This window comes from Mixophyes fleayi, chromosome 2 (genome assembly GCF_038048845.1).
Source record: "Mixophyes fleayi isolate aMixFle1 chromosome 2, aMixFle1.hap1, whole genome shotgun sequence".
Taxonomy (NCBI): domain Eukaryota; kingdom Metazoa; phylum Chordata; class Amphibia; order Anura; family Limnodynastidae; genus Mixophyes; species Mixophyes fleayi.
In genome coordinates this window covers 312,204,117-312,218,748 of record NC_134403.1, presented here as the reverse complement: position 1 = coordinate 312,218,748, position 14,632 = coordinate 312,204,117, and the positions used below count along the sequence as shown (strand labels likewise).

At 38.3% G+C, this 14,632-nt stretch overlaps 1 protein-coding gene across 1 annotated transcript in view; it reads right to left on the bottom strand.

The window, feature by feature from the left end:
- Positions 1 to 14,632, bottom strand: part of PHEX (phosphate regulating endopeptidase X-linked) — a 147,705-nt gene that overhangs the window by 104,285 nt on the left and 28,788 nt on the right. Inside the window, exons 3-4 of the mRNA XM_075198312.1 lie at positions 8,656 to 8,817; positions 898 to 984 (exon numbers count right to left, since the gene is read on the bottom strand). Coding sequence (XP_075054413.1) covers positions 898 to 984; positions 8,656 to 8,817 — 249 coding nt within the window. The remainder of the gene's footprint in view (positions 1 to 897; positions 985 to 8,655; positions 8,818 to 14,632) is intronic.

The window sequence follows — 14,632 nt, the reverse complement described above, 5'->3', positions numbered from 1 at the left end:
ATTCTGTAAGTGCCACCTCGCGTGGATTCTATATACATATATATATTTATTTAGAGACATATACACACACAACAGAAACCCATAGTGAATCCACAATTAGCTTCTGACAAATTCCACTTCTGGTCTGGGCTTAACATGTTCAATTATCACAATTCTAAACCTGGAACCCAAGCAGGAGGAGCACTGCAGTGGAAGAAAAATGATGTTTGAGCAGTGATGATCTCCAAGTATGTTTTATGGGAAATATGTGACTGTTGCAGACTGATGCCGACACATTCCAGCACTAACATGGGGAAAAATAATAAAATGATATCTATAAGCACAATGGGCTTCATCTGCAAGGCACAAAACTGTGGAGTCACAACACAAAATCCGCTTTTGGGGGAGAAGCTAGCTTCAACTTTTGCAAATGCTTCTAGATTTCCACTAACGTACATAAGTTTGTGGAACAAGATGGCGGCATTTGCAGAGGAGCAGAAGTTTGTGCTGGCAGATGGTAGAAGCAATGAGGGCATACCTTGGAAAGTATAGAGTAGGTGCACCAGTGCACCTTGTCTTGTGGAGCAGTGCAATCCAAAGGCTGGAGATAGTAGTACATTTTAGGGGCATTACTAGCTGTACAGAGAGGCGCATGGCCATTTCCCATTTTCTGGGCCAGTTCTAAACTAGCATAGATCGGGTCTCATTATAGTGGGAAGTAGGAGTGCGCTGGGTGGTCCATCTAGGTGCACTCATGTACACACATGGTATTTTGCACTGTACATCCGATGAGCTTCATAAATGAGGTCCAATGTATTCAAGAACAAGCAAGTGTCTATCGTAAACAATATAGTCATAGTTAGGAAACATATTGTTTTAGCAGCATCTAGTGTGTTAGGTTCTGGCGACATTACTTACTTTCATTCATACAGGACATGTAAAATATTTTTGCCTTTTGTGCAGCCTCTGAATCTCGTCTCTTGCTTAGAGGTTTTTCCAGAAGTGCTAGAAAATAAACAATGACAGTCTGGTTTATCTGCTGCTCTCAATAACAGTATCACTGTGCAGGTCTCTATGAAGAGTGTGATGTCAATACTACAAGACATGACAAATGAAGTACACAACAATCAATGTGTCCCCTGTGCTGGCTGTGATAGGTAAGGCAGTGGGATGGAATTGTATGTCACTTGTAATTATTTGTCTTGCCCAAATCAGGGTTCAGATACATCGCATTAAGTAACCTTCATCCAAATATTTATGGTCGGGCACAACGTTTTCTTTAGTTGCTATTCGCTTTTCTTTTTTAGTGGTCACAATATCACCATTATGTGGTCATTTTTTGTTCTTTATCCATATTATTCAACACTACCTCTGTTAGGAGTCTTTTCATGGACTAATCACTCTTTCACAACCCGACTGTTAAACGTTGTTTCTTTCCTTTTCCCTCCCTCTAATTATGAATAAAAACCATATTTGAAAGTACAAGTGATTTTGTAGCTCTCAAGTACTTTGTGGAACATTACTAAGGGTTAAATTTACTAAAGTGCATTTTAACTTAACACTTTTTTGGGCGATTTTGTGTGCGGAATATTTCCAATGGGTGTATTTACTGAAGTACAAAACCACTTGTTTTTTTGACAATTCTATGTACGGTTTGGAAACCAAGAGATCTGCTTAAACTTAAACCTCACATAAAATAAAACTGGTATCCTGATTTTTTTTTAAATTCCAAGCAGACAAACAATGTGATTTATTAAGTGGTGGTTTGCAAAACCCCACGTTATAATACCAGAAAAAAAGCAAGCTTTTTTTAGACATATTTCTGATTGGTGAGATAGCAAAAAACATTTTTAGTTTTAACTATTTTGCCTGTCAGAACAGGGAAAAAATAAATAAATAATGTTATAAAAAAATACCTCCCTTTCAATTTATTAAAAGCCCAGCATTTCTCAGCATCGGAACTGTCCTCTACAGATGTTTCCAAACAAACGTTCAGGCCCCTGTTCCTAGGAAATCAAATGCTGAATAGCACTATCCCTCCAGATAGCAGCCACCTCACGGCATGTGTCGTACAGATCTGTTCCTCACCTCTCTTCCCCACTGTATGTGCCCGCCTTTCCCTGCTGAGGGCATAACACACATGGGGCATACACTACCTGACATGTGCACTGTCACATGTTTGCAGGCAGCATGAGAGAGTGACGAAAAAGTCTGCCTCTGAAATGTACTGCGTCAGATAGAAAAAGTTAAGTGTGGGTGGATGGAAATGGGGGCCTAAGCTAATGACTTAATGGTGAAGGTATGGGCTAATTATTTAACAGTGGATGGGAGTTTTTAATTTATTAGTGGGGTGATGGTTGCATTTTTTATGATGGCGCCATGTAATTTAATAGTGGAGTCATGGTGGTGTCTTTTAACTTAAGGTAGAGTGATGGAATATTAATTTAATACTGGGGTGCTTTGGTTATTTTAATTGAATATGGGGCTTAGTGTGAGGGTTATGGAGGGCTATTTATTAATTGTGAATGCTAATTATTTAATGGTGGGGCTGTTTGGGGAGGGGGGTGGTAGGTCTATCTATTAAATATGAATGCTATTAATTTAATGTTAGGCCATATTGTGGGGAAATAGGTTTATGTATTACTTCTGAATACTATTAATGTTGAGGCTGGTTAGGGAGAAATAGGACTATTTATTAAGTGGGAATGCTAATAATTTAATGCCTGTGCTAGTTGCAGTTACAGAGGCCAAATTATTAAACGTGGGTGCTATTGATTATACATTGGAGCTGGTTGGCTGACTCATTGCTAAGCTTTTCATATCTCAATTACCTATCCCTTTTCCCAAATAAGGCCCGAACATTCCAAGATCTCACCAAGCAGCAATGGAGCTTAAGACACCATCAGAAATACATAGTATAAGCTGCAATATAGGTAGGAATGAGCAGGACAGATGATCAGCTGTCCTGAATCTGGTGGGGCAGTCCAAATTTTGGGTAACTGTATCATTCAGACATGACTTTTCCCTAACTGCAGGAACAGTCAGGAGGTATGTCCCACTTAACTTTGCTCTACTTGTGAAACGGGAGCTGCATGCACTTAGCAGTAGTACATGCAGCATTGACATGGATGGGAAGGGGTTGGAGAGTGGAATAGCAATAGCTAAAATGATAGATACATCCCTTACATTATGATCATACATACTCTGGCAGCGTGGCATGGAAAATGTACTCTAGAAATCCTATGTTTGCCCCTGTAACTACTATGCCTATTTGAGCAGACTGTCACTGAATGACCGGAAGTATGTCCTGCTTATTGTGATGGGTGGGTGCTGCGCACACCTACTACTGAGTCTATATTATCTCATTTTGCACCTGGACATTGTTTGGAGGTATGGTCCTATGTGTTCTAGTTTACTCAGGGTAGTGCCAGTTTCCGCTAGTAAAACCCCTTTAAATTGAATTGCTCATATTCCCAGAATTCAGACTGCCCAACTTGGCTATAGACAGAGATAAGCCAATGTAAGCCTGAGACTGCTAGAGAGCCATGAAGGTGGCATCTCTGCAACTTCCAATTAGCAGGACATTATGATCCTAAGACCTAGCAGGTGACAGATGCACTCTTTATGTAAAATACTTTTTTTCTAGATATAAATAGACTTTCCTGGAAATCATTGCAAATATTTTGAGGTGAGCTGGAGCTAGACTTGCTCACCCCAATGTACAGTATATTGAAACTACAATCTGTCACCCTGAGGCCTTTTTTAACCAGTTAGGGAGCTGTATTCAGCATGTTGCAAGCCTATGTTAGGTTAGTTTTATATTATCATATATAATGTTCTATATTATGTTATGATTTTTTTTCACATCTTAGAGTCCTAAATGTTCAGGTAATTATCAGTTCTTTCTGCTTAGTATATCTCATGCCACAAATGTTTTCTTCTACAGGATAACCAGAAAATCTGTGTAACAGTATATTTGTGTAATGAGTTATAGCATATTTGTTAACAGATAAAACTGTCCCTTATGACTCAAATAAATATTGTATTTAATGTTCTTGGCTGAGTATTGTAACAAAGGCTCATTTTGCTGGCTAGAGCTATGATTTGTGCTCCAATGTTTATACGTAGGATTTAAACCTAAAATGATCTAAATGTGCCAAATTATAAATATAAAAAATGTTTAGTACTTGTCCGGTCATATTCAGGACTGAGGTTTCAAACCTTATTGTAACCTTAAATGCTACTGATATTCCTATCCAACCACAGCACACGTTTCTACCACAGCCTGATCTTCCAAACATCTTAACAAGTTTATCAGACACAACTTAAGAGTGGCCACTTACATAGTAGTCAGCTCTTAGAAAAAATCAGAATCCAACTATTATATTTGTCCTCAGGAAAAAAAATCTGTTATATTTACGAGATGGAGCAGAGGACCAGTATTTTGGGGAATTCAAATTCAAATATCACCTGCTACAAAACCTGGGGCACATGGACCCAGTATAATAACATCCCTCCCCCTCAATCCTAGGTTTAACCAACTGAGCAAAGAAATGTACTCTGAGCTCCTAATTTTCTACCGATGCTTCATTGCACAAGAGGCGTCACCCCACCCACCCTGGTCACTCCCTCACACCCCCTCCCCAACCCCATTTCTTTTTTCTGCTCTTTTTCATTTTTTCCCCTAACTAAAATAAAAAAAAACAGGCATCAAAACTCATCCAATTCCCTTGTTTGTTTACTGCATGTTTGTAATTATTTATAATTGTTGTTTTATAACATATTGTTCTCTATCTTCATTCATCCTCTGTACAGGATGCATATTTGTCTTCTATTAATTTGATGCTCTTAATAAGATGGTTTTTTTTTAATAAAATGGGTTTGTAAAGTACAGGTCCCACCTATTTACTACAGGCTAGTGCCACACATTAGTGAGAGCATCCTTTGCAGACCAAGAAGCTTCCTTGAGTTTATGCGGGTAATCTACTAAAGATTATACAGAATATGCTGCCCAATGTTTTTTGTCTTATTTATTTGTTAGTCGGACTTTCCCATTCCTGTCAATGCCCCATTCCTTGTACAACATGTGGAAACTATATTGAAATGAAAGAACCATTGAAATAAAATGAAGCTCCACAGCATTGTTAATTTGTTGTTTCCCACATTAACATAGACCTAATTACACTTTTTTAATTTGGGGCCAAAGCCGAGAGTCTCCGAAATTCCTCTCATTGCCAGCAAGTCATAAGCACAATCTGGGAAATCGCTTATTATTCAGGAACATGGTCAATCAGTTTATATTTCAATGTGACCAAAAGGTGTCTAAGTTCTTTAAAGTGATGAGCTACTGACGGAGGGTGTACAAAGTCAGGTCCTCTATCTAGATATCTGCATGTGGTACATCCAACACACCTCTCAGGGGTGCACGCAGGATTTTTAAGGGCCCCCCTCCCCAAAAAAAAAAAACACGAGATAGCTGCTGCGCATGTGCCCACGCATGCGCAGCAGCGTAGTTTCGGCAGCAGTGTACTATACAGAAGCCGCGGCACTGTCAAAGAAGCGGCGGCGCAGATGCTTCTTTGAGAGCGCTGCGGCTGCTATATAGTACAGTGTCGCTGGACCTTTATAGTGTATGTTGTCACTTAACAAATGTTCTACCACTTGTAGACCTTCCTGATGGGGAATATTCATGTATAGACTCACAACATCAATGGAACAGAATACACATTGTTCTGGTAGATAATTAATGGAACCCAACTTAATCAATAGGTCAGTGGTGTCTTTTAAAAAATTGGGTCCTTTTTTCACAACAGGCTGCAGATAGAAATCCAGGTATTTTGATATTGGATGATACAGTGAATTTCTAGCTGAGATAATTGGCCTCCCAGGAGGACATTCCAGGCTTTTATGCACCTTTGGCAAGGTATAGAGTAATGGCGTAATGAGATATTTTTGTTGCAATGCCAGATATGTGTTCTCAGAAATAATCTGGCATTCTCTGGCTGTAGATAGCATCTTGTCTAATTCAGCTTTAAATATATTAGTAGGATTTTCCTTAAATTCTTTATAAACATTGACATAACCTAATTGCCTATAGATTTCATCCTTGTATGGATGTAAATCCTGGAGAACATTTGCCTCACATTTATCGCCTGGGCGTTTGATCAAATTTGGATCGTTTTGGATCGATTTTTAAGTGATATAAATTTACTCCTAGAAAGATTAGGGCTAATCTTACTCTTTTTGGATACATCATCTTAACACAGTGGTTCCATTGGGCCTTAATGAGAATTTAGGACTTTCTTGCTTTATTTGACTTTCTGTCATAGTGGTCATTTTTGTGTGAACTTGTTATCATTTTTGGGTCTTTGTAAATAATGGAGTAACTTTTTTGAGCTAGAATGTTTTTATAGGCTTTATTTACTTGGTATCCTACTTGATATCTATTTGGATAGGTGATGTATATAATGTATATATATGTATGTATATATAGGTATGCATATATATGTATGTGTATATAAATATGTATATATAGATATTAATATATATATATATATATATATATATATATATATATATATATATATATTGTAATAAAGGGAGGCATTTATCTGACAAGATGCAGAGAAAACATACAAGCAGAATAAAAACATTGGCGCAGTTATGCACCTAGGTTGAGATTAAACCAGGTAAAAACTTATGTGTAGTTTAAAGTTAAAAAGGAAGAAGTTGTTCGCGTGTGCTTCAGCAGTAGCGGGCTCTTGCTTTATATGAGATACTGCACATATTTATATTAGGTCATCACACTCTAATATCCTTACTAGTTTACTTTACAGGGTATTTATTCTCTAAAAATAAAGAAGTTTAAATATAAAAAAAACCTGACAGAAATTGCAACATCACACACTGATACACTAAAGCTCATTGGTACGTTTTATAAATTAAATTCATTGCTACAATATAGTTTACTCATACACCATGTTGGGTCTTTGCACAAGTAGCCAATCAGCGTGACTTTCCCACGTTCTAGCCAATCTGAGCAAAGCCGCAGATTGTTCATCTGGCTGGCATAAACATTATGGCTCTGAGCAAAGTTAATCTAGAATTGTCTATGATGGTTTTTTAACCCATAGTTAAAAAAGATCCCAAGGGATTTAGTTGAGGTACAAAAATGGCTATGGGAGAATATGTGAGTCTTTTTTTACTTATTTTTTTCATGGTGTATGTGTGTGTGTGTGTGTGTGTTTATTTACTTTAATGCTGGTACTTGTAGTTCTGCAGGCAACAGCATAACCAAGTAGTTAATGGCTGTCAGGGATTGCTGGGAATGCCACAAATTAAAGTATTATTTTTTACACTTTAAATTATTATCCCAAACCCACCAACCAGAGGGTTTAGGGAGAGACAGTGCTATCAACATGGGGTTTGTTTTTCCTAGGAGGGGGGGCGTCATATATTTTTTTGCAGACCCATAGGGAATTCAGGCCCATGCTGAACAGGTTGGGGCTGTCCCCATATTACAGGGGAACCCCGCCCTGTGGTTTCCCTGTTACATTGGGGCAAACTAAGCCTGTCATAGCCTGTGCTGGTTGCTGCTTTTTCAGGGGGACCCCATGCTGCTAGTTTCCCCCACACTAGCTGTAACCAGACCAAGCAATGAGCACTGGTGATGGTCTATCTTTATGCAGCCTCACTTGCACAGTAATTAGTATTTGTCACTGCACATATCTAAAGATGCGTTCAACTCAAAAAACACACACAAGAGCACAATTGTGTAGAACACATTTCATATATAGGTTTTCTTAGGAAATGCTTACCCCCATAGAACTCACTCCCACCTCTTTTCATACCTTACTTCCAGATGTTTTGGAAACAAGGCATGAAAAGTAAGTCAGTATGGTTATATAACAGTGTGTAAAGTATTATGTAGCCAACAATTGGCAAAATCCTCAATGAATCTAATTTTTTACATATATTTTCGTATTTTTCATTATATTCCACATATTTAAAGGTGCAGATTTAATCATGCTATATATTTTTACCTCTAACAACTACTTCAATTATGTTGGTTAGCATTAAGTATATTGCTAAAGGAAATATATTGCTATATTGCTTGCTTGTATCTTCAATGAAAGAGCGCCTCTAGTGGCCAACACTATATCATGAAACATGACATAATATTTGGTTTGTTTTGCCACACATTAACTAGCGAACAAACCATTGCGAACAAGTTCACCGAGCAAATCAAACCTAAGATTAAAATTATTTTACTATTATATTATAATAATTATAAAAAGTAATATTCACATTACTTATTTCTGATTTTCATTTGAACTACTGCAGGAAATAAAGTTGAGATTATATTTTTAAAGGGGCAGACAACGGGTGTGTTTGGATTTCAATTCATATGGCATAGAAAATGCAACTTTCACATTCATTAATAACTGTTGAGATACTATTCTCTCTTGTATATGTAACACTTAATTATATTAAAATACTGTTTATTAATAGCGTAATGCGAATTTAGCATTTCCCACTAACACTGTCAAGCTGGATCACCATGTCGCTACATGTTTTTAGTGAACATCGGAGCTGTGAGTAACCATTGAGCACACATTTCCCAATAGTCTGTGTCATTTAACGCAATATAAATATTGTTAATGAGCAAAGACATACCTTTAATTTTAAGATCAACATTATTCCTAAGCCATGGGTAAATTCCATAGTTTGACTGGTCATCGGGAATGGGATTGTTTTCTATCCAGCCACCACAAGCATACTGGAAAAAGTTGTCACAGGGATGAACAGAGAGATTCATTTTGTTTCGTATAAAAGCCGCTGCAGAATAAAAAAGGAAACATTTTGAAATAACTATTTGACTCAAATAAAAGGCAGCACCATGTTAGCACTAGATATAATAGAGACAGGATGAAAATAACATAAGTGGGCAGCACAGTGGCCTAGTGGTTAGCACTTCTGCTTCACAGCACTGGGGTCATGAGTTCAATTTCCGACCATGGCCTTATCTGTGAGGAGTTTGTATGTTCTCCCTGTGTTTGCGTGGGTTTCCTCCGGGTGCTCCGGTTTCCTCCCACATTTCAAAAACATACTAGTAGGTTAATTGGCTGTTATCAAACTGACCCAAGTCTCTCTCTCGGTCTGTGTGTGTATGTTAGGAAATTTAGACTGTAAGCTCCAATGGGGCAGGGACTGATGTGAGTGAGTTCTCTGTACAGCGCTGCGGAATCAGTGGCGCTATATAAATAAATGATGATGATGATGATAAGTGATTTAACAGTACAAAGCTTTAAGGGAAATATTGAATTTTCTAGGCAACCAAGGCCCGTCATGACCCGAAAGCATGGAATGCTAACTTATTTGCTCTACAAACTAGAACGTGTGTTACCTTGCATCAATGCATAGTGTATGATTAATCTCTGCTAAATGTATTACAATTATTAGCCATGAAATAATCAATTATTATAAGTGGTATCATACCAGTCAAAGAAGCCAACGTGAGTTCTTATGAATTTGTTAAAGGATTTTGTTGTTATGACATGAATTGCAATAATGGTCATAATATGGAACGTTGATTATGCCAATAATTCTAATAAGCGCTACTCCCCATTTATTTCATTATTATTTCACTACTCACTGGTAAAGACTTGGGTGAATCTGCTATGAGTGGTTTAACGAACCCTTCAAGCCAATCAGGGAACAGTTTTATTTTAGCTAATCATTTGACAGAAATAAAGCCATGGACTGGAAATGTTATAAAAGGGTGGTGCTGGTCAAATCAACGCGGTTGTTAACTATGTAGGAGCTTAAGTACAATACTTATCTTGATTATTTTCATTGACAAAATTAGTGCTCGCACCTACTAGTATTTATGACATACATTTTACTAAATGCATAGAATTGGGCCTGACACTAAAAAAAAAACATTGTTTCCAGTATCACCATATCCACTGCCGCTGTAACTAGTGATTGTCAGCCTTGCAGTAGCATTCTGTTTGTGTACAAGGTTTCAAAACACATTGGGGCTGAGTGGCACTTACTGAAGTTTGCATAGTGTACAATAAGCAATTGTTTCTGTGCATGCCCAGAAAATCGGCACGTATGCAGATTTGCTTGAATCAGATAATTGTGCTCACTGGCAACTGTAGAGACTGGATAGGAGAGGGAAGGGGTATCCTAACTAGAGATGTTCACTGACCCCCATGGTTTGGTTTTGGTTTAGGTAAAACCGCCCTTGCGGGTTTTGGTTTTGGTTTTGCAGCCCTATTTTTTCTAAAATTACATAATTTGGTTCTGTTTTTGTTCCTACATTATTATTAACCTCAATAACATGAATTTCCAGTACTTTTTTGTCAAGTGACGAGAACACTGCTACCCCTCCTGTTTCTGTGTGAGCAATGTCACTGGAGAATGGAGAGTGACAAGAACACTACTACCCCTGTTTCTGTGTGAGTAATGGCGCTGGATCTCCTGGGGAAGGAGGTACTTATGGAATCCAAAACCCGCGAGATCCGACAACGCAACGATGATGTTTTGCCTCGATTCAGATCCGAGGACACGGGAAAGTACCAAGCCAACTCACTAGCCTACTCGGATCCCCTAAGTTCGGGTGGGTTCGGTTTTCAGAAAACCGAGCCCGAGCATCTTTAATCCTAACGCAGGCTGAGGACCACAAGGGCTTGTTGCATAACTGTGAGCAGATGCAGATCTGCACATAGACACATATCGCAGCCGGCAGATATGCGCTGATAATGATGATGGTCACCAGCACTAACTCTCCGCTTTGGTTCGGCTGATTGTGGATTCACTACTGAAGCTGGTAGGTGCTTTCTGTTTTGATCATGCTCCTTGTTGGACATGCGTATAGCCGATGTAGGTTCATTTTTAAAAAAAATGCACATTACATTCGTTTTGCATTTGTTAACAAATCAGGCCCATTGTGCATAAAGAGGCAAATTCAATTGTGCACGGAGTGCCTCCGTAATGGGCGCAAAGGTACTCCGCGTTACTGACACATTGCGGATTTCCCATTGCACTCATAAGGTTGCGAAGGGAAATCTCTGATGTTGCTGTACTGTATTAAAAAGCGCGCAGTTGCATCGCAGCTAATTGAATATGCTCCAAAGTCTGTTATTTGACAAAATATTAGCAGGAATTGCATAAATTCTGTCATTTCCTGATTAAAGTTTTTGATCTGTTAAACATTTCACCACCTTGTAAATTTATCACCAATGCATGCATAATAACGCACAATAACTTCACGGGTTTTATCAACTGAATAACCCACCTGTACTATGTATAGGAAAAGAACATATTACATATACATAATCCGTGAGCTGGCTTTAAGTATATAATTATACTTTACATATGTAAATGCTACAAATAGCTCAGAAAGACCCATTTTATCAGAGAGACATTTACCTTGTCCCATTTTTTTCCCTTACTTTTTGACAGTATCTTTCTACATTGAGTTAATTTGTTGTAAAATGTTTGTTTTAAATCGAATAATTAACTGAGCGGAGGCCAATTAAATGAAAAAGTAATTTGGATATACAAAACCAGACAAATGTCTCGTGATGAAATTGGTGATATCGGCATGTCTGCCCTAAGTCTGCATTAATTCTTATGCAAGTGAAGACCTCATGACATTCTATTGTGTCTACAGTACCTGCTGTCTAACAAACATCCTCTGATAAAAGTACCAAAGGGAATTCTCACCAGGGACTGAAACAGAGCAGCTTCGGTTTGTTATTCCAGCATATAAAATTGATGTTACAATGAGCTGGGGAGAGAGCAGCTATGTCATGAGAGTTCTCAATCAATAAAGATGATCAATATCCCACACAGGTGGGTCCCAACAGCAATAACAATCACAGTGTTCAAGATGCCAAATTCTGGATGTAGTCGATGGCTCACATCAGAATTTGCAGCTTTCCCAGTGAATCCATTTTACTGAATTGAACTAGAAAGATTTACATTTAAGAAAACTAACAATAATTCCTGTAGATAATCTGTTTCCACAAAGAGTATTAGTGTAAAGAAAACATTAAATAAAAGCAAGCTTATTAAACTGATTATATAAAAGTTTATTAGGCTATGTACGCAAAATGCTTTTTTAATCTAATATTAAAACTAAAATAAAATGCATCTAAACGCAATGCTTTCATGTACGCTTTTCATATGCATAAATAAAAGTGCTATTTCTGCCATTTAAGCTGCTTTTGCCCTTACAGGTTGCAATCAGAGCAACTTTGCCCATTATTATTTGTTATAATTATAACCAGCCAATCCGAATTTTAGCGGGACAGTACCAATTACTATCTACTGAAAGGAGTAATGTGCTACCGGTTGGGTTACAGTCTCATCTAAAAGAGGCATTTGCTTTGGGGTGTGGCATAAAATGTTCTGTTTTTGCTGTCAGGAATGTTTACAGGGATGAGTGTGATATCTCTGCATCCAAAAAATTAAAACATAAAGAAGAAATGTGGGGAAGAGTATCCCTTCAGCCCTTCACCCAATACGAGAAAAACACATGAAAATGTTAAGTAACCAGATATCATCACACAAACACATAAGCCCACAGACTGTTTGCAAATACCGTTTTGAGGATCCATCCAAATGCAGGTTTTTCATGAGCCGTAATTTTGATCTTTAATCAACATTTTTCAGTAAATAACTGGTTTCAGTGATTAATTACTTTGCTTACCTAACTTCTTGGCCACACAATGAACAGCATTGTTCTCAATGAATGTAATTTGAATCTGTAGCCCCAACAAAAGTTTAACACACAGAAATACCAACTAATCATCTCATGTAATTTTGCTTAATAGCTTAAGATAAGTTACAAGGTAGAACCTTTAAAACCTTCTGAAATAAATATAGGTAGTATTTCCATATGCAGAAACATTTGTATAGTTAGGATTCCAAACAAGCAAATAGGAAAGAGTATAATATTCATGCTAAATATTCTAGAAACCTACTTGAGGAGGGAAATATGTAATATTTTAATATGACTAAATTTGAGAGCAAAACTTGAGAGCAAATATATTCTTTATAAAGTTAAAAGAGGACTCTTACAGAAAGTGTCACATTTATACTAATAACTGTTATGTGTTAATGTTATACTATTCCAGCTAAAAGTGCAAACCAAAAGGCAAACAGATCAAGCTCTTTACTCACATTTTCTTAGTAAAAATGATTTCTCAATAATAGTTATTTTAATTGTTCGGGCTCATACACACAGGCTTTAATAGTATGAATTCAGGGAGGTTTTACCTACAGCCTTAAATCCATGGTCCGTACAAGACTAACGATGAAAGCTCTTGTGCACAGAGCTGAATTAAGAGTGTGGTGGGCCCAGGACACTTTAGACCTTATGATCTAATACACACATATATAAACATTGCCCCCTCATATCTGTCACATTGGCCCCCTCATATCCCTCCCATTGCCTCCTTTGCATCTCTCCATTTGTCCTCTTAATACCTCTCACACTGCCCACCTTGTATCTCTATCATTCCCCCTTATATCTCTCTCATTGCATCCCTGATATATCTCTCTCATTGCCCCCTCCATATCTTTCTGATTGCCCTCTATATATCTCTGGCATTGCCCCCTGCCTGTCTCTCTCTTTTTTTCTGCCCCCTATATGCCTCTTTGGCTTTATAAACCGCTTTGTGTAATAGTTCCTGCCTGACCTAGTGTGCCTTGTAACCTGATCTGTTCTGCTGTTAATGTTATGCCCTGGATTGTACTAAGGATTCTTTGTATTTTCCTGTATTCTGAAGTAAGCTAGTTAAACAGATTCGCTCTCATATCTCTACCTACCCTGACCTCTGGCTTGTTTATACGAACTGCTGTCTTCTCCTACATTCTGACCTTGGTTTGTTAAATGGAATTGCTCTCATAACTCTACCAGCCCAGACCTGCAGTTCCTTCCTAAAAGGACCTTCTGATTTCTCCTGCTTCTGACCTAGGCCTGTCTGTTACTCTGCATTAACCCTTGCTTGTCTGGCTCTAAATTCTGCTATTAACATCTTAGTTGCTCACTACCTGCTACTGTGTGCTATGTACTCCATGGGTAAGTGCCATACTACTCTACATTAACCCCTGCCTGTCTGGCTCTGAGTTCTGCTATTAACATCCTGTTTGCTTACTACATCCTGCCGTGTTCTGTCCACTCCACAGGGCAAGTGGTAGCTCAACAACTGCTACTACCTGAGCTTAAGTCCTGGGGGAAACCAAGTACTTTGGAATGTAACGAGTACCTCAGAAAGGGGGCTGCTAATGGTTAACATCTCACGAAATGGTCCTAGCAGTTGAAATTCTCATGCTACTCCATCCTTAACACACTCATTGCAGCCCGCTTCATGTATCTCTCATTGCTGCTTCCTACATGCCTCTCTCATTGCTGCTCCCTACATGCCTCTTTCATTGCAGCCTCCTCCATGCCTTTCTGGCTGACTTATCCTCAGAACACTCAGACAGCACTTCTGAGGAATCTGTGCAGTCCAATTAGCCTCATGCATTTAAAAATGAATGAGGCTAATAACTTTGGCAGTGGGTGGTTGTCACTGGGGGGCCCCTGAGAAATGACAGTAAATTAAGTAACACAGGAGACAAGAGTGAGAGGTGG